General features: G+C 44.9%; 1 protein-coding gene across 1 annotated transcript in view; it reads right to left on the reverse strand.

The window, feature by feature from the left end:
* The window catches only part of F13A1 (coagulation factor XIII A chain), a 485,935-nt gene extending 463,427 nt beyond the window's left edge, over window positions 1–22,508 (reverse strand). Inside the window, exons 1-2 of the mRNA XM_078688057.1 lie at window positions 22,372–22,508; window positions 20,039–20,199 (exon numbers count right to left, since the gene is read on the reverse strand). Of these exons, the coding sequence (XP_078544183.1) occupies window positions 20,039–20,198 (160 nt within the window). The 5' untranslated portion in view covers window position 20,199; window positions 22,372–22,508. The remainder of the gene's footprint in view (window positions 1–20,038; window positions 20,200–22,371) is intronic.
* Between the last annotated feature and the right edge of the window lie 3,506 nt (window positions 22,509–26,014).

Genomic DNA, 26,014 nt, shown 5'->3' on the forward strand with positions numbered 1-26,014 from the left:
TCGCCGCCATGGGCAGACCGGAGAGAAACCAACCGAAGATAACGTTTGAAACCAAAAAAACGGCGCTCACGTCTTCACAGGCACCACCTGACTCTGAGCTGGGGGGGGCAGTTGGGGGCGCCCCAACTTTGGAGACTACATTGGTGGCCATTCAAAAAACCCTACAGTCCATCGAAGGCACCATGGAGTCGGTTAATCACCGCCTTGACCAAATGGCAACTCAATTCGACCGCCAAAATGAGCGGATGGGGGAAGTGGAGCAGAGAGTGTCTGCCGCGGAGGATGGACTCACCACGGTCGCAACTAAGGTGTTTAATATGGAGAGGGTGTTGGCGGTCATACAGGCGAAGAATGAGGAGTTAGAAGGGAGGTCCAGAAGGAACAATATACGCGTCACGGGCCTGCCGGAGTCCACAAATGTTGGCCGAATGGAGGACTTCAGGGAGCGTATGCTGGTGGACATATTTGGGGCGGACCAGTTATCTCGCGTCTTCATCGTGGAGCGCGCCCATCGCTCCCTGGCGAAGCGTCCAGTGCCTGGGGCGCAACCACGCCCTATTATAGCTCGGATCCTAAACTATAGAGACCGGGATACTATACTACGCCTTGCAAGGGAAAAAGGCGCCATTGAGTACCAAGGCAACAAGCTGCAGTTCTATCCTGACTTTACCATGGCGGTCCAAACGGCGCGCAAAGAATTTGCCACAGTGAAACAGCTTCTACGCGCCGAAGATATCCAGTACGCCATGTTGTACCCTGCACGGCTTCGGATAGGACCTCCGTCTGACAACAGAATCTTTTCCTCCCCTAAGGCGGCCATGGATTACGCCAAACAGCAGAAAAAACGTAAAAAAGACTCAAATGGACGTCGGGATGAGGAGGATGATAGACAGGACGAGGTTGCCTAATTTGTTACACGAAGTTCACTGAGCGCGAGGCGCAGCCATGATATCCTGATCTGTTACATACAGTCTGATATCCTGCTTGTACATACTGCCCATCCCTAGCGTGACCTACTACCTGGGTTATTAACTGGCGTCCCCGCGCATGTGGCTGCGTTATATACATACTGGCCTGTGTTATTGACATTTGCTAAGCAATGTGCGCTATTGACTGGGCCAAGCATCCTACAGACATCGTTGGGGGGCCTAGCCTGGTGGCTGCGGCCGAAGAGGGATGGACATGCACACTTGGGTATATGCTTATGCCACTGTCCACATATGTTGGCGCCTCTCCTGAACCATGAGTGTATAGATAAGAGTCCTATGGCGGTGTGTTGATACTTGCCTGCTGTTTGTTATTCATAGGTCCATGCAGATGGGGTGAATGGGTTAGGGTTGTTCATTATTGGGCATGGTCTGCACTCTCGTTCGTTTCTGACGGGAGTTGTGTGCCGCTGCGCCCCCGGATATGGGAGATCCCCACACACAGTTGTTTACAATGTTGGGGTTTGTAAGGGGGGGAAAGGGACAGCTTTGGCAGGTTGGGATTGCTGGAGTGGGTGGAGGGATGGAGGGGGGGGTTTGTCGTTTGGGGTAGGGTTGCTGTATTTCCTGGTCGTTGGTGGGGGATCTGTGATGACTAACAGATATTTTGAACATTGTAAGTATGTGTGCGGTTTAACTTGCAAAGAGGTTCATGACATTTCTGGATTGCTGGGTGGCGGATACTGGATTATTGGGAGGGAGTTGGGAGGTGTCTACTGGCTGCTGGGTAGCTTGAAGGTCTGGAAGTATGGATAGGGGGGGGAAGCTCACTTGTATTACTTGGAATGTTCGGGGATTAAATCGACCGCAAAAGACTAGACAGATGCTTGCGTTCCTGAATAGACAGGGTGCACAGATAGTTTTTCTACAGGAAACACACCTTCGGGGAAGGGCGGCTGAAATTGTGGGTAAACAGTGGGCGGGGGTACGGCTTGCTACTGCCTACTCTTCTTATGCTCGTGGGGTAATGATCTTGATTAAGAGAAATATACAATTTGAAGTACTCCATGAGGAGATTGACCAGGAGGGTAGATATATCATTGTGCAGGGTAAATTATGCGGGACGCTGGTCACCCTCCTTAATGTATACGGGCCGAATGTGGATGATCCTGACTTCTATGTTACGCTTTGGAACAAAATCTATATGCTTCCCCCGTCGGCTGTGTTATGCGGAGGAGATTTGAATGTTACGTTGGATGTTGAATTGGACAAGAAACAGGATACGCCCTGTGTGCGAAAGAAAGCTGCGGATGCGGTCTGTGAGGGTATGCATGGACTAGGGTTGTTGGATGCCTGGAGATTGAGACACCCGGGCAGACGGGAGGGAACATGCTACACCTCGGCGCATGATACATGGTCGAGATTGGATTACTGGCTGGTGACTCGTGATGTGAGTGGATGGGTAATGGATGTGGAGCATCTGCCTCGTACTATCTCTGATCATGCACCGGTTCGACTGGTGATGCAATTACCGACACATGCGCCGGCTCCTTTTACCTGGCGCCTATCCCCTGGTGTGTTGTCTGATCAGGTACTGCGTGAGCAATTGTGTCAGATTATTGAGGAGTTTTTCACTAACAATGTGGGATCTGTTGGTGATGTGAGTACAGTGTGGGAGGCCTTTAAGGTGACTGTGAGAGGGGCGTGTATTGGCCTCCGATCAGGGGTGCTTGCGTCACTGAGGGACTCCATGGTCAGGTTGGAAAGAGAATTGTTGGTTCTGGAACGACAGCTGGAGGAACGCTCTGGGGACACAATATTAGCCGACATTAGATCAAAAGTCACTGAATATAACGAGCTGGCGGAGCAGGAGGTGAAATTTCTGTCCAAACACACTAGAGCTAGATATTATGGTGAGGGAGGCAGACCGGGGAAGGGATTGGCGGAACGGGTGAGGGATCCCTGGGCGCGTCAATGCACTGTGCCAGAAATAGAAGACGACGAGGACGTAGTGACTAGCACCGATGGTATTCTGGCTTGCTTCACAAAACACTACGCACAGCTGTATGAGCACAGGGACACGGCAGATGAGGAGGAAATAAATAGGTACTTCGAGGACGTCGCTTTGGTGTGGTTATCAAGGGGGCAACAGGAATTCCTTATACAACCTATTACGAAGGAGGAGTTTAGAGAGGCAATAGCCGCTCTACCAAATGGCAAGGCAGCTGGCACGGATGGTTTGCCCTCTGAATTCTATAAAGAATATGCAGATCAGTTGATACCACACTTGGCAATGGTCTTGGAAGAGGCGGTTGACTGCGGCCGGCTGCCAACCACAATGAGAGAGGCGCTACTGGTAGCGCTGCCTAAGCCGGGAAAGCCCCTGAATAAATGTGATTCGTACCGCCCTCTCTCCCTCATGAATACAGATGTAAAAATAATAGCTAAAGTTTTGGCCACAAGACTGCGCTTACTCCTCCCAGTCATGGTGCTGCCGGATCAATCGGGATTCGTACCGCTCCGATCCACTACTCATAATCTTAGGGCTCTGTTTGTTGTGCTACATCTGCTTAAGCCGGAGCTAGCTGCGGTGGCTGTCATTCTGGATGCAGCCAAGGCCTTTGATTCAGTGGCATGGAGATATATGATAGCCATACTACACCGAATGGGGGTGCCTTTTTTCTTTACATCATTGGTAACTCTCCTGTACACTGAGCCCATGGCAAGAGTGAGGGTCAATGGTCATGTCTCCAGCCCATTTCCGGTTCAGAGGGGAACGAGGCAGGGCTGCCCTCTCTCGCCCTTGCTTTTTGCTATTGTGATGGAGCCGCTGGCCTGTATCTTGAGGCAGAGGTATGCAGAGGCGGCGCTGAAGTTCCCTCTCAGGTCTTTGGCAGTGTCCATGTATGCCGATGACATGGTCCTTTATGTGCGCGAACCTGCTCTACACCTAGAAGCCATACTCCAAGAGTTTATCAAGTTTGGGCGCCACTCCGGTCTGACCATTAACTGGGACAAATCTGTTGTGTTGCCCCTCACAGATGCTACTTCCCAGATTCCCTTAGAATTTCCGATGGAATGGGCGACAGAGTCAGTTCGGTATCTGGGCATCTGGGTACATAGGGACAGCCAAGAAATTATAAGGGCTAATTATGGAGTGGCCATCTCTAAGCTGGATGATCAGGTGGCGCGTTGGATACGACTCCCTCTGACTCTGGTGGATCGAGTGTCTTTAATTAAAATGGTGGTGTTGCCGAAGTTTCTTTATCTCTTTGTCAACATCCCTGTTCTGCTGAAATCGTACTTTTTTGCCAGACTAAGGTCCCTACTGATTACTCTAACCTGGGCTGGTAAGAAGCCGCGTGTAACATGGGAGGTACTGACCAAACCATACGAGCTGGGGGGCTTTGCTGTACCTGATATGAAGTTATACTATTTGTGTGCGCAAGCACATTTTGCAACCTACTGGCTGTATGCTCCTCCATATACCCCGCATGTGGCGCTCGAAGCCAGTGCTGTTCTGCCGAAGCCGCTGAGGGCCATGATAGTTAATGATCATTCAGTGTTTGATAAAGGAGAGGTTGACACGGTGAAAGTCACGGCGACCGCCTGGCGGGAGCTGGGCAGACGAGCAGCCAGGATGCCGTTATATGCACCTGCTATGCCACTTCTCCATCACTCAGAAATCTCGGTGTCGGGCGAGATTGGAGGTTTACAGATTTTGCAGGGAGCTGGGCTACATACTATGGGGGACCTCTTCCCTGGGGCCTCGTTCCTCTCCTTACAGGCTATGACAGACCACTCGGCTAATGCAGTTATGTCTACCTTCACATACGTCAGGCTTCGGGCTGCTGTTCATGCTCTGTACCCTACATATCCGGAGGAACCGTTGACACTTGGAGCTGTGCAATTGCTTTACACCACTACGGACAGGGCTAAGTTGCTTTCTAAACTGTACCAGGCTGCGCAGGAAGATGAGGGGGGTGGCGCTGTTCTGGCCAGGGCTCGATGGGATAGAAATCTCCCAGAACCACTGAGTGATGATGAATGGACCGAATGTTGCTCTATGACTGGAGGTTACGTGGCCAATGGCAATTTTCGTCTTCTTCATTATAAGTTTGTGCATCAGTGGTATTACACGCCGGTCCAGCTGGTTCGATATGGCCTCCGAGTGAGTGCTCAGTGTGTCCGGTGTGGAGAGGATGATGCTGACTTTGTGCATCTGGCCTGGGGCTGTTCACGTGTGTATGCCTTCTGGGGGGCTGTCTCTGAGGCGCTCACTGTCATGACGTCGACTGTGGTTGTGCTGGATATACGCCTATGCCTCCTGGGAATAGCCTCTGGTATAGCTGCGACATCGAGACGTCTCATTGTGTTGGCGCTCCAATTGGCTAAACGAAGGGTTGCTATGGAGTGGGGGGGGAGGAGGGCACCTGAGGTACAATTGTGGCTGAATGACCTGGCTTACTGCAGAGATCAATTGAATTGTTACTATGAGGGACTGCCAGCGAAGGCACGACCACGAGATATATGGGCTCCGTATACGCAATATATGCTTTCCCTAGCTGATGATGATAGCACCGGGAGTAGGAGTGCCGGCTCGTTGGGCAGAGGGGATGAACCTGAGTGAGTGTTCCCGCGGAAATGAATGCCGTGTGTCGTGCTTAGTCCGGCCGATCCACGTGTCTGTCTAGGAGGTCCACATGGGCCTTGGGAGTTTATCACAGTCCGAATGCCATTTGGGTACCTGCTGTTTCTTGTAAAATGATGGGAGTACTTGACAAGTCTGTATGCCCTGTCTGATAACTTTCTTGCCACTCAAGGGTTGAGTGTATCTTTGTCATTCTACCTCACAGACTCGGAATACTCACTAGGACCGGGAACTAGGATCGACTAGGTGGGAGTTGGGGATTGTTGTTACTTGAGTTTGTTACAAAAAAACTGTAAAATGAGACCGAGATTCTATAAGAGCGGTGTGGCTGCAGTCTTCTAATGGACACTGAACATTGCCTCTTGACGACTTGGTGTGCCTTTCCGTGCTGTGCCTTTTCATGCTGTACACTTGTACTAATGATGGCTATATGCGAATTCAGCTATTTCAGTTGGTGCACTGATTGCGGCCGGCCCTACCAGTGGGTTGTAGGCACACCGCTGTGTATATGTATTATGTGCAATAAAGGTCTTATTAATAAAAAAATAAAAAAATATATATATATATTTCTTAGATATCTAATCATAAAAACCCTAGTGCATGATAACTTCGGAGTGGATCCATTGAGCTAAACACTGCGGGCCTGATTACGAGTTTGGGGGTCCTTCTGTCGGCCCGCCACCGCCACACTGACAGGAGGACCGCCAAGCCCATAGTGCACCCACCTGTCAGGTTATAAGTATATCAATGGGGGGCTGGTGGTGCTGTGGCAGTCTCATGGTGGTGATAAGTTAGGCTCATTGGAACGCCTCAAAGGCAGACCGCCGCAGTGAGAGTACCTGCTGCACGTTCCTGCACAGTGTGGCAAACACCATGTCATGCATGCCATACTGTGCAGGAAAAGGGTGAAATTACAGGGGGGCACAAAGTGTGTCCCCCTGCATGCATCCCCAGGCCCACAAGTGGAAGGTTGCCTCACCACCACCCTGTTTATGGGGGACTCACCGTCATCAAATGGGTGGTGGACAGGCAACTCATATTATGCTTGGCGTGCCGCAGAGGCACCACCAGCATATTACTTCTTCTGACACCTGTGCCCCAGGATCCTGGATCCCGGCGGTCCTGTGGTGGTCCGACCAACACACTTAGAATACTGCGGGTGAGCCCACAGAAGTGGTGATGGTTTGACCACCACCGTGAGTGCGGTGCAGTGGTCCCATGGACCGCCGTACTCGTAATTAGGCCCTGCATCTTTTTGTGCTTAAGATGGTATGGAAAAATAGAGGCGGAAGCCTTTTGCATCCCTGAAGCTTTTCTGCAGTGGACATAGTAAATCTATGTTTATGTAAATACCTGGTATTGGAGGCGTATGCATTCTTCATGCATTGTTCGGGTTTGATTTGCATGCTTACTTCCCTTTCATGTTATGAGTTTTAAAGTGAGCACTTTTAACTGAATAAGTTGTAGGAAGCTACGCAATTGTTTTCAATAACACAGGTTACACAAACACCCTTTTTAGGTCTGGAGAGAAAAATACCTTTTGCCATGAAAAATAAACTGGGAGAGGCTTTGGGCCCATCACCTTCAGCCAATAGTTACTTTGGGTAACTCCTCTTCAAGCAAGCAGTTTTTTGGGGTCAACCTTTTCAATCATGGATATTGGAAGTGCCTTTCACATTTTAGATCAACTCACAGGAGAAATTACACCTTTCTTTTTAGAATATGGGTCCCTGTCCGATATTGCACCTGTGGATAGCCTGTCTAGACCTCCCTCACCTCTCACTGTAGCAACCGTCCTACCTCAAGCTCATGGGCCAGCACACATTCAAGGTCAAATTAGATGGCAACTCTAGGATCTTGACATGGACATATCATTGAATGCCAGCAGTCCCTGCTTCAGTGTCCATGACGTTCTTGCTAACCAGAGTTGAGCAGCATCCACTCTGTACTCAATAGGGGCGGGGCTTACAGTGTCTAGATCAGGGTTCTCCAAACCGGTCCTGGAGGGCCGGATCCATGCCAGATTTTTAAAATAACTACATGCATCCAAATGGGGATATGCACAAAATCTGGCATGGATCAGGCCCTCCAGGACCGGTTTGGAGACCCCTGGTCTAGATGGTTGTTTGCAGGCACTTACCCACCCACCAATGCACATTTGACAAAAAACTATTTGAAATGCCAACAGCACTGAGCACTGCACAATGCACCATTCCAGAGTAAGGGCAGTGACCAGTAGCTAGGAAGAAAGCTCCCATGGTACGATGCCAATCTGCTACCATTACTGTGTACTCAAGATTCAGTGGCACAGACTAGGCATAGGCAGATAGGCATTTTTTCGCAGAGGCCTAATGAGTGTCTAGGTAGAATGGAGGCAAGGGCATTATCTCTGCGGCTGCTACAAACCCAGTTCTGCAGCACCAGCTGCTCTGACTAAGCTCCTTGATGTTTCAGTTTAGTAGCAACAAGTGAATTCTTTCCAAGTGCTTGACCTCCTGGTAGTCCCGTAGCTGCAGACAGTTCAGGGCATATTTGGATCGCAGAAAACATTGGTGCCAGTTCAGGGTATCTCAGAACCACAGCGCACTGGGCACAATGTCAAGGTTTCTGGGTAATTATACATATCTGGACATACGTTAAAGATTTTTTTAATGTTGATGCAAATATAAGCATGCACTGAATATTAGTGAAATATGGAGAACATCTTGGTACATACTAAATATTAGTGAGTAATAGTGCAAATCTCAACATACACTAATGATAACTAAGTGATAATATAAATCTGAATACAGACTGCTGAGTGATGGTACAAACCCAAACATGTACTATAAGGATTAGTCAGTGATGGTGCAAATATGGGTATTTAGCCATGACTTTTAAGTGCAAATCTAAGCTGTGCAAAAATGCTTAAAAAAATAGCCGGATCTATTAGGGTCCATAATGCTTGTTATTCATGGCATGCTGGTTTCAGTGTTTTTAATTGGCATGCACTACAGAGGGTGTATGTAAGAAAGTGGATTATTATTTGGGGTGAGTGGTCATCCAACTCAATCAGTAAAAACACTGACTTGTCAGGGTGAACCCTAAAGTCACATAATTACCCTGAGGTCAACCTCCTGGTAGATATGGCACACAGCAGGCAGACTTAACTCAGGGTAATGTGTAAAGTATTTATGCAGTACCAAAACAGTAATAAAATCAGAACACCAAACAATATGAATCCGAATCTGAATTAGAAAAGGAGAGTGAACTGTTGTGAACAAAATCTCACCAAAACAACAAAAATCCACTAAGGGGAAGCAGAGACAGGATTTGTTTGAATTTTTAAGTAAAAATAGTGTCAAAAAGCACTAAGCGCCCATAATCTAAGGAAGCAGTAAAACAGGACCTTAGAACAATTTCAGGCAAATAAATAGCAGAGGAAAATGGGTCATATACACCCAGCGAGTTCACCCTGGTCAAAGATTTTATCTTCTGACTTAATCTTATTTATGGAGCTCATAATCGTTCATCAGGGCAAGCTTGAAGCTTGAGCTGAGGAAGGTGGAACTGTGCTGCAAGGTCCCCCTGACAGCTCTGGAGGTCTTGAAAATCCCAAAGTTTTAGTCTCCACTTTTCAGAATTTCTGAAGCAGATATGATTTTGACCATAAGTCAGCGGCATATTTGTTTACAGCCGCTCCTGCATTTATTTTTAATAGGTATGGAGGCATACTCTAATAAAGGTTCTTGTATGCCCCCGTATCCTTCTTAAACTTTTCATTTACTTTTGCACTGCCCTATACAAGGCCTGTGTATTTAAGAATATAGGTTTGCCGTCACACAATTGTGACTTTTTGGACTTCTGGCTCTCTGTTTATTACACTCATATCACAGAGTCACCTCTTCATCTAATGGGGCTCTGTGACAGGGGAGTTGGTATTCCAAATGATGACACTGGCCACAAAGGGCAGTTGATGGAAATCCAATAGTCACCTCTTTGGGTTTAGAACTTGTATATCTGTTTGGATAGAACATATTAGACAGTAGGATTCATGTCTAAGGCTCCCAGGACCTCAGGGACAGCTTATACGGGCCAGGGCGGGCACCAGCAGAGACTACCAGCAAGGTCCAGTCCAAGTCCAGCTGGTACTAGTCAACTGGTCACTTAAAGAAAGAAGGCATCTTGAAAACTGTTGTGTCCCTGTAGCCACACAGGAGGTAAGCCAACTGAGCTTTGGAGTCCAATTTTTTGTCGTGGGTCTGAGAGGGAGCAGGTCCAATCCTTCTGGGCTCCTCTCTGGTCACAGACTGGAGGTCTAGTACTCTTCTGATACTCCGCAGTTCTAGAAAGTGTTCTGAGGAAGGTGCACTGGTTGCCACATTTATGGTTGGAGCTTACTTGTGGGTGTGGGTGACACCTGGCTCCTGACCTAACCAGTGGGGTAAAAGTTCCTTGGGGTAACCCTATGCACTTTTTCAGCAATTTCTGTATGCCTTACTGCAAACAATCCTGCAGTGCCCCTCACTCCTAAAATCCAAAATGCGGAAACCCTATCTCCCTTTTCCAGAGCTCCTGGGTCCAACCAGATGTGTGGCCAAGGAAAGAAGCAGCCACCTTCCCTGTGTCCACTTGAATCCAGTTATGAGGGTAGCAACCCTCTCACTGGGTTGAGAGCCAGACTGGCAAATGTTGACCTTGAGGACAAAGGCTTTGCCTTCTTCAGGTTCTCCTTACACTAAACTATGTATAGGTAGGCCGCACATCTGTCTTTTTCGAGTTAATGAATGGCCTGGGCCCACCTAAACTGTCCTTCCTAACTAATAGGGTTCAAATGCCACCCACCTAACCTATCCTATCACTAAGCCTAAGACATTGTTCTGCTCTGCCAGCAATTTTCACACCTCATTATGGTCAAACACTTTCTAAAAGTTACTTTAGCCTAAATATTCATTAAAACGATATCTTCATTTTCCTACACTCTGTGGAAATGCCAGATGCTACAGCAGTATTGATCTGAGGTTGCTAAGTTTTTATTGACAGATATAAATCACCCCATCATTCTCATAACTTGCTCTACTGAACATCATGGATAAATCCAATATAATAGACAAAATGGAAATTCTTGCGGGTTTAGGTATGCTGGTAGCAAAGCGAGATATAGCACAGCCTTGCAGGTCTACAGGGGCCCCCAGACTTAGAGGTGGAAAGCCGGAATGGACTGTTGCAGGGTCCTCAAGTGGCAGATCTATGAACTCAGAGGATGTCTGAAGGAATACAAGTATATCCGGGGGATGTGGGTGGAGCAGTATGAAGCACTGGAAATTGACTTGTAGAGAGAAGTACATGCTTGGAAGTCAACTATAAAAATGTGTATGCGTGTCCCAGTCTCATTATTACGACTTATGTGATTAGTCGATGAAGACACAAGATTCCATGACTCACAAAGTTTTTTGCCGGCCTCTTGGGAAATGCCAGAAAGGGTCCATATTGCTGGCAAGACGGCACAGGATAAAGGGCCTCTTGTGGCAGCATTTTGTTGAGGATCTCATATTGCCTTATTATGTGGAGGCACTTGGCAGTGTTGAACAAAGGATCAAAATCAATACAATGGGAACCATCCGCAACACTTACAAGAGCTCAATATACCAGTAAAAGATTGAACCCACTACACCATGAGTTGGGAAATAAAAGTTGATTAGCCCAGCTGAAGCTTGCTGACTCAAGCACACTGGTAGCATTGAGTCTGCAACTCTTGACTACCTTTAATGCACACCTGAGGAACCAAACCATTCAGGCAGCCTTCAATAAAGCTCTTGGAAAAGGTCTCTTCGAACAGGCAGTCTCCAACTAAAATGTCACTTCTGGGACCACCATCCTTCTAGATAAAGGGATCATGATTCTACAACTATAACTCTTCGAGTGCCATGCCATTCACTGTTTACAAAGCTCAGGCTGGCTGCCACCCGGCTAGCTGTTTCGACATTCAAATCAGCCTGACTGTATCATTATGGATATTTGATCTACCAAGAACAGCAATGTTGACATTTGATGACAAGGTGGATCCACATATGGACTTCTTCAACACTGCAGAGTGTTTGTCCTCTCCTCCCATTATTTCTAGTTAGTTACATGTCTGTGCAGGGCCATTGATTCCCAAACAGCAATGTAAGGCAGGGCTATAGCAGATTTAGGGCACACCCTAGGGGTGAAGCCATTTTACCACAAAAAAGGTTCACCGGCCCATAAACTGAAAAACATAGGACCTTTTTTAGTTAATGGGGAACAACTCAGAAGGCAAAATGTTAATTTGCCTACACAGCTGAAATCTATTCAGGGTCTCTGTGTCGTGGGGCTGAACTGGAAACCAAAATCATTCCGGGCAAAAAAACAAGCATTGCAATGGGCAACTGAGCATGGCAAGTAAGCAGGCCCCTCTACAGAGAGGAAGGAGGCAGACTGGAGACACTATATACCCAAGGATTTTTTTCTAGTGCAAACAGTGGAATTATGGAATTTAGCGAACGATTCTCAGACAGCCCATCTAGCTCTGAAAACGGCCCAACGGGAAAATGGCAGAGAACACAAAAGGGCAGTTGGGACCTGTGTACTTGTTAATGGATTGTCATTAACAGCCATATCACAAGCTGGGAAGCTCCCATTCAATTGCTAAACAGGCTTTATACAGGAAAATAAGCAGGGCTGTGCAAATTGTTCCATTACATCTATGCAGTTTGCGTACTTAAAGCAATTTGACATTATGCAAATTATGCACAATATGATAGATTTCACAATTTTCTACTCGTTAGAGCATCAAATGCGTCAAGGGAGACAAGGCTGAGCAGAATATTCGTCACAGGGGGTGTTTGTTCCGTGAATCAGTACCCTTCCCGTGGCCTCATTTATGAGGCCATGCATCACTTTTACGCCGCCAGTGAGTCACTTTTTGTGATGCACCAGCAGCATAAAAAATGTGCCTTGTTGCATCATATTTACAAAGTGACGCATCTACCTAGATGCGTCACTTTGTAAACCCCTGCGCTACATTATACCTACGCCGGGTATAATGTATGCAGGGGGGGGGGGCGTTCTGACGAAAGAAAGGGTCATGGAAGTGACGCAGTGAAATCTATAAGATTTCACTGCGCCACTTCTAGGACACAAATGCGTCAATTTCTTATGCCTGCCTCACATCAGGCGTAAGACTGACGCAGGCCCTTTCACATGGGGCTTGCCCCATGTGAAAGGATACATTGCTGGAGTTGCGTCACTTTTGTGACACACTCCAGCAATGCGTCACTTTTGCGCCATACAGATATGTCAGGAATAGTGACGTATCTGTAACTCCTTGCGCCATGATGCGTCATACTGTAAATATGACGCATCATTGGTGTCGCAAGGAGGACGCAGTGGAAAGTGACGCATCGCTGTTTTCACGCAGCGATGCGTCACTTTTCATAAATGAGGCCCCCGGTACCTTAGTGACTTTTGAACGTGAGATATATCCGCACGTTTAGTTTTCACTGAATATACCCTAAAGTGTTTTTTGCACAATTCTGCAAACTTTTCCTGACCTTTCACACAATTTTGTTAACATGTTTTATGATTAGATTAAGCACACCCGTAGGAAATGGTACAGGATGTACTCCCAGCTGTCCTCGCGCTGATGCAATGGTGTGTTAACCCTTCTTACACCATTTGTATCTCTTGAAAACATTTGTAGCATCCGCTGTGATAACCGCTATTTTTAGAGAATGAATTGCACATATTGTTGCAAAAGCGAGAATGCGGTTTTCACAGCTGTTAAAATGCAGAGGCCAGCAAAAAAAACGCCTTTTAAAAAAAGTGGCCCAACACTTCTGCCCAATTTCTACATTTCCCCTCCCTTGAGCTCACGCATCATTCCTTCAATGGAATTTAGTTCTTCTTGCTTGTGAGCTGGACATTACATAGCGCCACTGTCCCTTGCTGTGCGCTAGCTTTATTTAAGCAGCTACTGAGAATGTGTTCTTCTCCGACAGTGCAGATTAGAGATCTTTTTTCTTGTGTACGTCAAAGACACCCCCCATCTGTACACCAGTGGTTTGGCTTGGAATCCACAGCGAGGCTCGAGATTCCACACAACACGCGCTCTTTTGCGAGCTGTCTCGAGGCTGCGTTTTATGAGGTGAAACATTCTTAGCTTTAAAGGGCACATGATGAAGGAATCATGCAACTCTGCATATTGTTGCAGCCACGCACACCATCTAACTAAAGACCCATCCTTTATCTTGTCATGGAGCTTGTGTTGCGCTTTCAACTTCATTTTGAGATGCTTCAATAAATATGCCAAAAAATCAAAAAGAATATAGGAAACAAAAATAATGTAGATCCGAGTGGGGAAATAAAAGGTTGCGAGATCTGAGAAGCCCCATATCCTCTTTAAAGCAATGACCATGTAGCAGTCGTATTATTTATCTCACTAAAAGTGTGTAAAAGTCAGAGGCTTATATCTCAAGAGATCCTTCTCTAAGGAAATAGGGCAGACAAAAAATATCGGCATAGGTGGGTGAACACACCCTACCAGGGTCTGAGGGAACCCTTCTCCCCCAACAGCTGTAATGTCATCTTAGGAGAACCCCTGCAGATCAGAGCACAGTAACCCTATAGCAGGAAACGCACACCAACCAGCAGGTAGCAGACATGTAGTAAGCCGTCCAATAGCAGCAGAGAGAAACCAAAGCAAAACATAACAAGCATTGAAAATGCAACAGGTCTCGCCTTTGATTAAGTTGAAGCCATTTGCTTTGCTAATAGTATTATATAGCAAAACAAATGGCTTTAACTTAATCAAAGGCGAGACCTATTGTAATTGTTAGTACGAAATCCAGCTTAGTAACCGGAGGCTCACACGCGACTTCTTTTTCTTTGTACATAGAGAAGCCCAAAACGCAGTCTCTAACCATCACTCACTCTCTAGCCATCACTCACTGGACTTCACACCTCCCGCACATTCAAGTCGACATGCAGGGATAAGTGCCGATCTACTCGGCCTTGGATTTACAGTGGTGATATACGGGGGTGGACAAATGCACTAGCCATGACAGAAGCTAGAATGAATAGTGCACCCCAAATCATCTACCTACCCCTCCAGGTCCCTATTTTATAAAACCACTAGCAGCCCGTCCCGACGTTGTCCGGGTATGAAATAGAATGTGTGTAATGTGTGTATTTGGCAAGGGCAATTTATTTTAAAATCTCACGGTAGACAACATTTTTTGTTTCATTACAATAGGGACGGAGAAGGCCCAGCTGCAGCCCTGGTTGATGTTAGCAGGCGCTTGTAATGTCGGTGAATGAGAGAGTTATCAGCCGCGGGTTAATCCGTTTAATGAGAGAGTTGAGTGACAGCGAGTAGGAGAGACTGCAGTAATTGTCCCCGCAGACATGCTCATTTGCGTGTTCCCCCCCTTGAGGCCCAGATGCAGGCCTGTTTGATGTTAGCAGGCGCGTGTTCCCCCGCTTGAGGCCCGGCTGCAGCCCTGGTTGATTTTATCAGGCGTGTGTAATTAGTGTACTGATCCGCCGACTGAGCCCGAATAGAGCCCTGGTTGATGGTAGCAGGCGCGTGTAATTTCGTTGAATGAGAGAGTTCAGTAACAGCGCGCAGGAGAGGCTGCAGTAACGTTACTTACCAGGCCTCCAGGTGAACGCGTTTGTCACGCCCCCAGCACACGGCCACAGCAGACGATCTTCTGATTAATGTGCGACCCACATGGCATGAAGGGCGGAACGTAGCACACGCCCCCAGTGTTTCTCACGCGCCCAGCGTTTCTCAAGCCCTCAGCATGCCCCTTGATGCAGCGCAATTGCGTTCACATGGCATGAAGGCCGGACACACGCCCCCAGCATTTCTCACGCCCCCAGCGTGTCACGACCCCAGCGTGCCCCTTGATGCATGCGCAGCAACATAATTGGCGCTTGTATGTATGACTCGCATGGCATGAAGGGCGGACACACGCCCCCAGCGTTTGTCACGCCCCCAGCACAGGCCCACAGCCCGGGATGTGATGGCCGGACCACATGCCCCCAGCGTTAGTCACGCCCCCAGCCCACGCCCACTGCACAACGCAGACACGCCCACAAAGGACTACTTTGCTGGCACGGTTCTTTTACCTTTTAAATGTATATGGTGGCCGTCGGCATAGCCTATGTCCTTCTGCTGCAACTGCCCTTTCCAACGCTGTATTGGGAGTTGTGATTGGTGCTGTGGTTACTGAGATTACCCGCCTCAAATGTTTGGGCTCTCTCTTTATAATATTAGTATGGATTGCTTCCATCTACAGGCGAGCTTTAAATTGGCACTCTAGTGACTCACTCCGCTTCCAGCCCCTCCCTTTCATTCCAGTTCCTTGGATGATTGCAGAGTACTGTTCCATGCTTTGTAGTATAGTTCTTGCTATTAATTCAATGGCTCTATTTTGTAATGTCAAACAGTGGGGGCATAATAATGGGCAGGCATGATGTTGGTGGTAGAACAGCAATAAAATCAAATAAATGAAATAAATGAAAGTTAGCAAAAGAAGGCTTACATGGCCATGGTGGTGCCAACTGTGACATGTAGAGCAGAGATGTGGGTTTCAGCAGGAAAAGCTAATTTGTGCTCATTAAATAGTCCCAATCTGGTGGAGGGCACAGGGAATGAGCACACCACTTGCTGTTGAAGCAGTCACACTTCCATTATCACTCCGTTGACACTAGGCAGTGCTTTGTCTGCATGTTTAATTGACAATAACTTAACCACCCTAGGGAGGATGCCAGCGCTCTGCTTAACCTTAGTTGAAACAACTGAAGGGGAGTTCTCGTGGAGATGGGAAAAAATGAATTTCTCGATTTTATTTTGGTCATGGCTTGGTGTGCGGAAAGGAGTTTGTGGGTCAATCTATTACAAAAAGTACAATGCTAGTCCCAAACACTGCGGTGAATTAAAGAGCTCCCATGATATGCTGACCTCACTCAACTGCAATGTACCCAAACCCTGGGGAAATGTGCTGACCCACCGTTTTATATAGACAGGTTCAATCATACTTTGGAATGGGTTTGGGCCACAGTGTCAGAAACAGTTAAGATGCTGTTCCGATTAGGTGCCATACCCTTCCTAGAGCATACAGTATCTTGGACTGGCATCACGAGAGAGGCAATCCATTATATGAGTCACAGCAGTCCGATGATGTCATGGAGGGCATTGGGTAAGTCTAGAGATCATATTTTATCTCCAATCGTGGGTGATCTGTGGCCGTCTGTTAGGGATCGCCAGCCTGTAATACTAGAGCTATTAGCTATTCAAAGGGATTTGGTTTCTTTGAACGACTTTCCAAAGCTTTGGTATAGGGAAATGCTTTTGGTAATGGAGGCTATTTATAATTTTACATATTATAATTTAGAAATAATGGCTGGTTTTGTACGACAATGTGCAAAATGGCAAGTTTTTTTTAGCAGTTAATTAAAAACATACAAAAAATTTAAAATACAAAAACTAAATATGTATACGATAAAATGTTGCCTTATGTGATTCTAAACAGCAGCAGCGCACTTTCAGTCTTTATTTCCACGCACAAGCATATTGACATTACTACAAAAAGAAACCATATCAACTTAAACACAAAGTAACTAGTTGAAAGAAGTGAAACTTAAAATCGCTCAAAAATCCTGAGGTACTTACAATCTGCTCTAAAGGTTTTAGTAGACACTTCTTACAATCGAACATCGGCGGGCACACACAATCATCTACTCAGGAATAACAGCGACGGGGTGGTATAAAGGCTATGAACATTCATATTGATGAGATGAAAATGGGGTGAATCCAACAGTGGGAATGTCTCAATATGAATTTGGTGGAATTAAACAATACTGTTAATATGGGTAGGTCATCAAATGAGTTCAGTATGCTAAAAGTGCTAGAACTGTCTATTAATGCACTTTCGAAGCTTTATGTCGGACTTCTTTAGGAGAGCAAACTACAGTTTAACCCCTGGGCTACACAATAGAACGTAAATTAAATGGGTTTTGGGTGTACTTGCAGGCCACAAAACTCATCAAAATGCGTTTGTCCTTTGGACGTTTAACAAGGTGATGAGTCTTTTGGAAAATGAGGTTGAACAGTGCAATATGAGGGCAACTGCTTTTGAAATTAGCCTCTACATCCAACATTAAAGCCTGCAAAGTTGTTGTGGAAAGAACGGTCACAAAAAGGGACGATCCATTTTGTATTCACAAGAGGAGATGAAGGTGCGGGAATGTACATTTGGCCTCTTACAGCTCATCAGGCAGTGTATGCCCTGCATCAAGCAGGCGGACAAGTAAAGCAAATCACAAGGCGTCATTGCAATAAAAACACCAGGACATGTCTATGAGTAAGAAGCAAGACTGTTACATCATCCGCAATTGAACCACTTTCTTCCCTTTGCAATCCATCAAATATATAAATCGGACGCCCTGCCGTGTGTACTAAACAGAGGTGTAACATGAAACAAAGCCAATGAATTACACAAGAAATGCAACTGAACGGATTACACATTAACGTTCACAAATGCAATAAACCCAAATTACAAATGCATCACCAATAGAATGAACAGTGCTTGAAAAAAAGAAATTGAAACTCAATACTTACATATCAAAACTTTAGTAAACTAATGCACTAGAAAATTGATTGTTACCACTCTAGAGAGCATGCACTCAATGGTCCGGCCGTTAAATGCTTATTTTGCAAAAAGGAGTCGTTTTGCAAATTTTAATGTATCAATTTTGAATCCAGTGGATAATAGGCGGCTTGCCGAAAAAAAGAATTAGATATGAGTATAAAGTAGAAGCAATAGGGTCACTCGCTATCAGATGCTCGTTTTGACAAGCTTAACTGATGCTGAACTGACAAGAATGACACGTTGGGACATACATTGGCAAACCAAACAGGTCTGGCCATTCTGCAAGTGTGATCGTAAGTGACAGCTTTCTGGCAGCGTGAAGCGCCGGCCTCGTGAGCGGGTTGTTTTCCTCCGAGCGGGGCTGTGCGAGGAGTGGCTTCAGCGCAACACTGAAACTAACTAGGAGGATGGGGGGAGGGAAAGTGAAAGTGCACCATGCACGCGCTGTGATCACGTGGGGACAGGAGATGTGCACGCATACGGAGTGTACATCTCCTGTGCGTACGCGTGCACATCTCGTGTCCCCCTTCGGCAGAGAAACTGATGACAATAGGTTTCGCCAAGGCGAGCAGCGCATGCACTGCGTCGTTAGGCAAGAACTAAAAATATGATAGCGAAAGCACCAAAAGGACCCTCATTTGGGTCAGCATCATGAAGGTTAAACAGAAGCAACAGAATGGTTTCATTGCTTGTAAAAACGAGGGGACCTATTTACGAGCCGGTTTGTGTCGCATTAATACCACACAACGTGGGCCATGCATGACGCAAACTTGAGTGAGATTTATGAACCCACGCAATGCCACTTTGTGTGGCTAAGAGGGGCTCCATAAATCTGGAGTGAAGCAATGCAGCGCAAATCGCTGCGTTGCTTTACTCTGGACAAGGGAGGGATGATTTTGATGCTTTCGTGGAATTATCAGAACTAGAACACCTGGGAATTCACCAAAAAGATGAACATTCCCAGGAGAGGCATAACGAGAAGTATCTTTATTTCTCGTTGTTACTTCCTTTCATTCTGCAGCACACATTGAAAGAGGAATATGCCTCAGCATTTTTTTGTGCAGGAAGGCCTTCCTGCACACAAACAATCCTGTCTGAAACGCAGGCACCCTTGCACCATGGGGTGCAAGGGTGCCTGTGTTGGCGCTAGGCTGCCAAAAGGGCACCAGTGGAGGGGAAAAGGCAGGACTGCACCGTATTGCCCTAAATGCTGTTCTTTCCTGTCCTTTCCTTGTCACGCAGTCTAGCTCAGCAAGGTGACTTCATATTATTACCCCCACTAGGGCACTATAACTTTACAACTCGACATTAACTCAGTAACTGCCACAAACCATCTACCTCCTCAGCAAGGCATTACTACTTTACAGTACCTGCAATCAATGTATCGCTTATCTACCCCAACATACAATCACTCATAGGCAATAGACTACTACCCAACAGCACTTCACGCTCTCCCAGCACCACGCTACCATCCTACATAAAGGCATTGTCACTCACATCTACTGCTCTGCCATGGCTCCCTTTTTTGGCTATCACAGATGTGTACTTTATGAATACCTTCATTCGTGCACGTTCATATTTGAACTTGCCCAAGTGAAGACATTGCTTTCTGACTATTGTCCAAGCCCACTGACAAGGAAGTGCCAGGGCAAAGCTGCTGACCAGCTTTTGTTTCTCTTGGAAAAACGAGATGGCACATTCATAACTTCAGAGGAATTGTACACCTTGGTATTTTGCAAATTATAAACGAAACCTGGAGAATTGTGATCTGTCTGATACGGCACAATTTGCATGCTCCCCACCTTTCATGTTGACACCTCTTGGCATGAAGCCAAAGACCTCCATGGTGGGGACCTCATCCTCGTCTTCGTTTGAGACATTGGGCGGTATGGCTCTGCGCCCTATGTCAGCGGGAGGTTTCTTCTCCTTTGGAGGGTTTGTGGGGATCGGTTCCACAGACATTCTAAAAGCAGTGATGAAAGAGGAAAAACCTGAGCTGTTATCACTTGGAATAAAAAGAAAATCACAATACAAGACGCATTCACATAACCAGTACCCAAAACTTTACAATCCTGCGCTTTCATTTAGGAAAACAGTGCACTCTGGGAATCGTAGTCTTGTTTCAGTCCAACTTCACCAGCAGAACTAATACATATGAAAACAATCATTTGTAAAAGGCAAGACCAGGGCCTGATTACTTTTGTCCTGGTACCATGGAGACATCCAGGAACCACAATTATAAAAAGAGACATTAGTAATATCTAATGCAACACTGCTTGTTGGTATGTATATGAATTATTTGGCACAGTGGAGGTCATTGATCAGACAGCTTGTCTGAAAATACATCTGGGTCCTGGTTGGGCTTCTCTGGAAGGGGTTGGGTCTGTTTATGTTTGAGTGTGTCCAGGAAGGCATCTTAGAAAAGTGAGGCATGGACAATGCTGTGGGTGTCTGACATACCTCTCTCCCAGATGTCCTCCAACATCATGTTTCTAATAGTGCCGGGAAACCCTTTTTGGGTAGCTGTCGCGCTCTACAAGCTTAATAAATAATAAATAAATAAATTAATGAAGGGACTGTATTTCCCTGATATTTTCTGGCCTTTTAGCATTGAAATATTGTTAGCTATATCAGTAGCAAAGTTATGGAAGACAGTCCATTGGTTGATCTTGATGGTGATGTGGGTGTGGTGTCGGATTTTGTTAGTTTTATCTTTCTATTTTCTTTTAACTACTGTTTCTGAAAGCGTTCTCTGTTTGATGTTGCATCAAAACTAGAAGTGGTTTGTGTGGGAAATTCTTCCATTGGTTAGATGTGGGTATTGCCTTTAACGTGGTCAGATGAGTTAGTGGCACTGTGATGGCATTTTTCCAGTCTTGTGTTTGCCTTAATACATTACTTCAATCTTGAAGTAGTTATAAGTATAAATGCAACCAAATAAAGTATACCCTTGTTAACAAGGATTTGCAAAATGAAGACCCGGATTAAAAAAAACTAATTTCCCTGTGTCTTCTGGTTTCCCTGAAAAAATGGTATTTACAGATATCTCATGTCAAGTGCATGTAATTCACTCAGGTTTGATTCCTTCCTTGCCTTCAGGTATTTGTGGTCCTCGGTTTACAAAGGGAATATGAAAAACTACAGTAGGTATCAATCATGCCTGACACAAGAAAACTTGAGAGCTCCAGGTTCATAAGTCAGAGTGATACAAAGCATGGAGTCCATGCGTGCACACAGACAAAGGTGCGCGTGCATCGATTAGAAAAATTTGTGTACGATGAATACCAAAAACATTTGTCTGAATCACAAGGGAATGCTCATAAATAACCAAATCAATCATAATGTGCACGCATTTAATGTATGCATTTCATAGTTTACATGCCTCAGAGCTCTTTAATCTCCGGATTTCATGCATAGGCAGATCATTTAGAGCAGATTTTTTGTTTGCATTTTGCACTTGTAGTCCTGAATAGATAATGTTTTACAAGTTCCAGAATGTAAGTTAAAGACATCTGGCCTGGATGCACTGCTCACTCAGTGGTTTAGTCAGTTTAAGGCCTGTTCTCCATAGCTTTGTGAATAGGCCCTTTTGGATTTCATTTGTGACGGTCAGAAAGGAGTCTTGTGGATTTTCACAGAGTGGCTGCACGCCTCTTACTCAAATTACCTTATGTGTGCATAACCAGTCTCTGAAAAACAGCAGCATTCCCTTTCATGCATTTCAGTAGAATTTAAAATATTTGACTTTAAAAAGTATATGTTTTCCGGCTGTCCTCAAGATTGCATTTAATACATTCCAATCCCATCCCTATAATCAGACAGAGAGATCATGTCTTTCATTCATCACAACGAAGAGAGGGATCTTTAGCACAAATGTAGGGCACAGAAGCAAGGGCAGAACTGTTCAACTGGCTTTTAATTAGCCACGAAAGGAATTCTCAATTAACTGGAAAAAAAGGTTATTTGAAAAACAGAACGATAGCGACGTTTAGCTATTTACACCACAGTTAGCAGGAGACTTGTGTACCCTGGTGTCACTAGGCTAGCAAAATATTATTTGCATGCTCCTATATTGACATATCGGTGCACACTTGCTATAAAAAGTAATTATCAGAAAAATAAGTAATAGCTGTACCTTCCTCCACTCAAAGGGTGCCTCGAAGCCCTCCTTTCTTCTCAGATGCTGTTCCACGCCTCGAGTTTGGGAGCTTTGTGGCAGATGTGGTCAGCCTCACGACTGAAGTTGCTTGTTTGACTCCACCCCGCTCCAATTAACTCCAGTTGGTCTCCCTCCTTGTCACTTCCCCCAGCACTGCTGAGTAATGAATGGCAGCTGGATTTGGCTGAAAGACTTTTATGTTGTCACAAACAAGAGTTAACCCTTTCTTTCCCACACGCCACTCTTTTATTTATATTAATTTACTAACCTTCATTTCACGTCTTCGAATGTATGCAAGCTTGTTCTGCTCCCCTTCTAGTACTTTTATTTCTGAAATAGAATTGTGCGGATAATTTCTTCAAAGACTCGAGAAGTTTTGTGGATGAATAGCAATAAATAGTGTGCTAGGCTCGGAGGCAATGTTCAAAATATATCTCAGTACACGATGACTGACATTTATTTTACCAAATATGAATCCCTCAAATTCTAAAAACAGATATTTAAAGTGACAAACATTGTAAAATAAGTTTTTGGGGGTTTTACTAGTGACGTTTAACATGTGACTGCTTGGCAACAAGGAGATGAGAAATTTCGGCTGGTGCAGGAGGCATGTAAAAATACTCACCATGAATGATGGCAAACATGGCCAGTAGTGAGTGTATAAAAAGAGTTTTAAATAAGTAGCAGAATTTCACAACAAACATTGGTAATGCCAATAGGTCTGGCTTATATGTGAAAGGGCTTTAGGCGCTCAAGGACCATACATGCACTCTGTCACTCATTCTCGCACTCACGCATCCATTCATCCTTCCACTGACACATTCTTGCATTCACACACTCACCCATCCATAATTCAACACACACACAAGCAAACTGAACAAGCATTTGCATGGTAACATAATAAAATTGTACAGAAAAAAGAATGATGGCAACTAAACATGACAGGCTTAAAACTTGCAATGAAAATGAAGAAAATATTAAAAATGTAGAAGTGAGCGCCTATCTTGGAACGCTGTTTTGTGTAGCACATGCAAAGTGTAATAAAAATCTACCCTTAAAAGCCTACGGGCCTTGACAATTTTTTTCAGAATAAACTAAGCAGCCTATTGCCTTTGATGTAACTTTTCATAATAAATGCATCAGAACATCATGTCTTATGAAACTTTTCCGAGAGAAACACTGAGGTCTACAGCTTTTATCTGTGGGTTCTTACAATAACCAGTTCAGGCCTACTGTATTGAGCATGCCCTTTCCCACAAGGCAACCATTAGGCACACGTCATTAAACCACAAAGTATAATATTACAGTTGAAAAAAATACACAGTGTTAACAAGGATTATCACAGTGCACATTTTTACCCACAGGGTTTCTCAGGTGAGGTAACCCACACCAAATCCCATGCCTAAAAGGGTAATCTATGAAATGCCATTAAAATGAAATGGCTTTCTATGGATTTTTGCACACTCTAGCGTTTAAGGTCTATTGTCAGTCAAAATACACTTTATTCGATTTTTGTTAAAATCATAAAAGGCAAGATACAGTACAAAGCAATTTTTTTTTTAAAAAACATCAGTGAATTTGATTACCAATTATGACAATAAATTAATAATCTCATTGTTTCCTAATGTTTGCAAATAATTAAATTTGGTTACTGATAAAACCATATTTAAAACAAGATTAAAATAAAGCACTCCGGGGAATTCTTTTGTTCCTTAATCTGAAGGCAGCTGTTAGGAAGCATGCAACACTAAAATTGTATGGATGTCCGCTAGTGATTGGAGGAAAATTAGCGCTGGCCTTACTTGAGTAAAGCCAGCAGCCTTCAGGACAGGTAATAAATATTTTGCCCTCTCAGTGGTATACAAACCACAAAAAAATGTGAAATGGAGGGTATCCTGGTTCGAAAACTGATCACAATCACAGGGCGGACCGTCTTCTGGTTTTGTCCACACGGGGAAACTACCAAGTGAATAGTGAATCAAGTTCATCCTAAATTTTGTTAACAAGAATCTGTGGAGTGGGTTGGTAACAATTTTTAAATATGGCTCTTACAGAGGGTTTCCTTAATTCCAACTCCTCTCTCTCCAGACAAGCCCTCTCCAGAAATTCCTGCTTAATCCACCTGATGTCTTCCCTTCTGATGTTAGTTGGTACAGTAAAAAGCTCCGGTCTCCCAAGCATAGCAAATGCAGATCAGATATATTTCAACCAAGGTATTCTCATGGCCTGGTCCCTGGAGGTTACATCTTTGAGGATAGCATGGTTGAGTGTTAACTCGGGGTTCAACCATGTTTTAGCCCAAAAAAGAAGTGGGGCTAATTTCAGTTTATCAGTAATATAGGTCAAACCCATTTCCTCATGAATCGTGAAAGTAGGGGTGGATTTGGGGACAGATAAAAATTGTCTAATAAGCCCATTTTCCACCCTCTGGATTTTATCCAGATTTACGTATCCCCACAAGGAAGACCCATAAATGGCAATTGGGGTACACTTATTATTGTATACCTTTATCACTGCCTCCATTGGTTTGGCCCCTAGTCTTTTTGTAAAAGCCAACAGGGCTGATGTTGATCGGGCTAAGTTTATGCTCTTTGCCTTGATCTGGGGGACCCAGGAACCCCTCTGGTCAAAAGAACCCCCAGGTATAGGAAAACAGGGACCCTGGAAAGAACCTCACCCTTACAAATAAAAGATTTTGCATGCAACTTATTTCCTTTGCGGCCTACAGTCATAGTGTGTGACTTATTGTCTTTAACATAGGCTTTTCACGATAGAAAAGTTAGGCCTATTGTCTTTGTCCTGACATTTCATAACAAACAGATACACTTTGATAATAGGCATGTCACTGTAAGACACTCATGCCTGCTGTAATAGAGGCACAGGTAGTTACTATATACCAACTTCATCTGGACACCACCCCCTACATCTAGGGCAGCCTTGATGAGAGCACTGAGACAGATATCAACGCCCCAACTGCAAGCCCACATTTGTGAAACTGCTCTCTGTGACCCATTTTTAGATCGAGCATTCAAGACCTCTTGTATATACTTTAGTATATACTTATATCTTAGTTTATACTTATATGTGTATGTACTTTGTGGGCTCTGGAGATCAGCCCTAGGACTTGTCTGCTTCCCTTAGGGACTTTTTTTCTGTTCAACTTCCTCTTTTTAACTGTCTTTATAAAAAGAACCAGTAGAGGTCAGTAAAATACCAGAATTGCTTTCTGCTGAGGGACTTTCTTTTTTTAATTTTTCTGGCATCTACCTCTATTTAACTTTGTTGATAGAAAACGACCAGCAGAGGTCAGTAAAATACCAGAATCATTTTAGCATTCTTTAGATTCCAGTCCATAGAAATTGTCTTCCACGAGCACCCGTAGACAAAGTTTTTTTCAAATCTTGTATTTTCAGTGATATGACCACAGAAGGCCCTGAATTTTATATTAAAAACAGAGCTTTGGACTATGCCATTTCCAGTTGAAAAGCAATATTTCTCTCCATGTGTTCCCATACCTGGCGTGTCACGCAGTTTGGTGCTTACTTTCCACTAACTTAAAGAACAACAGACATTTCAGCACCCAGGCTAATGTGCTGCATAGCTAAATACATATTAGGTC

The sequence above is a fragment of the Lissotriton helveticus genome, chromosome 4_1, assembly GCF_964261635.1.
Source record: "Lissotriton helveticus chromosome 4_1, aLisHel1.1, whole genome shotgun sequence".
Lineage (NCBI taxonomy): Eukaryota > Metazoa > Chordata > Amphibia > Caudata > Salamandridae > Lissotriton > Lissotriton helveticus.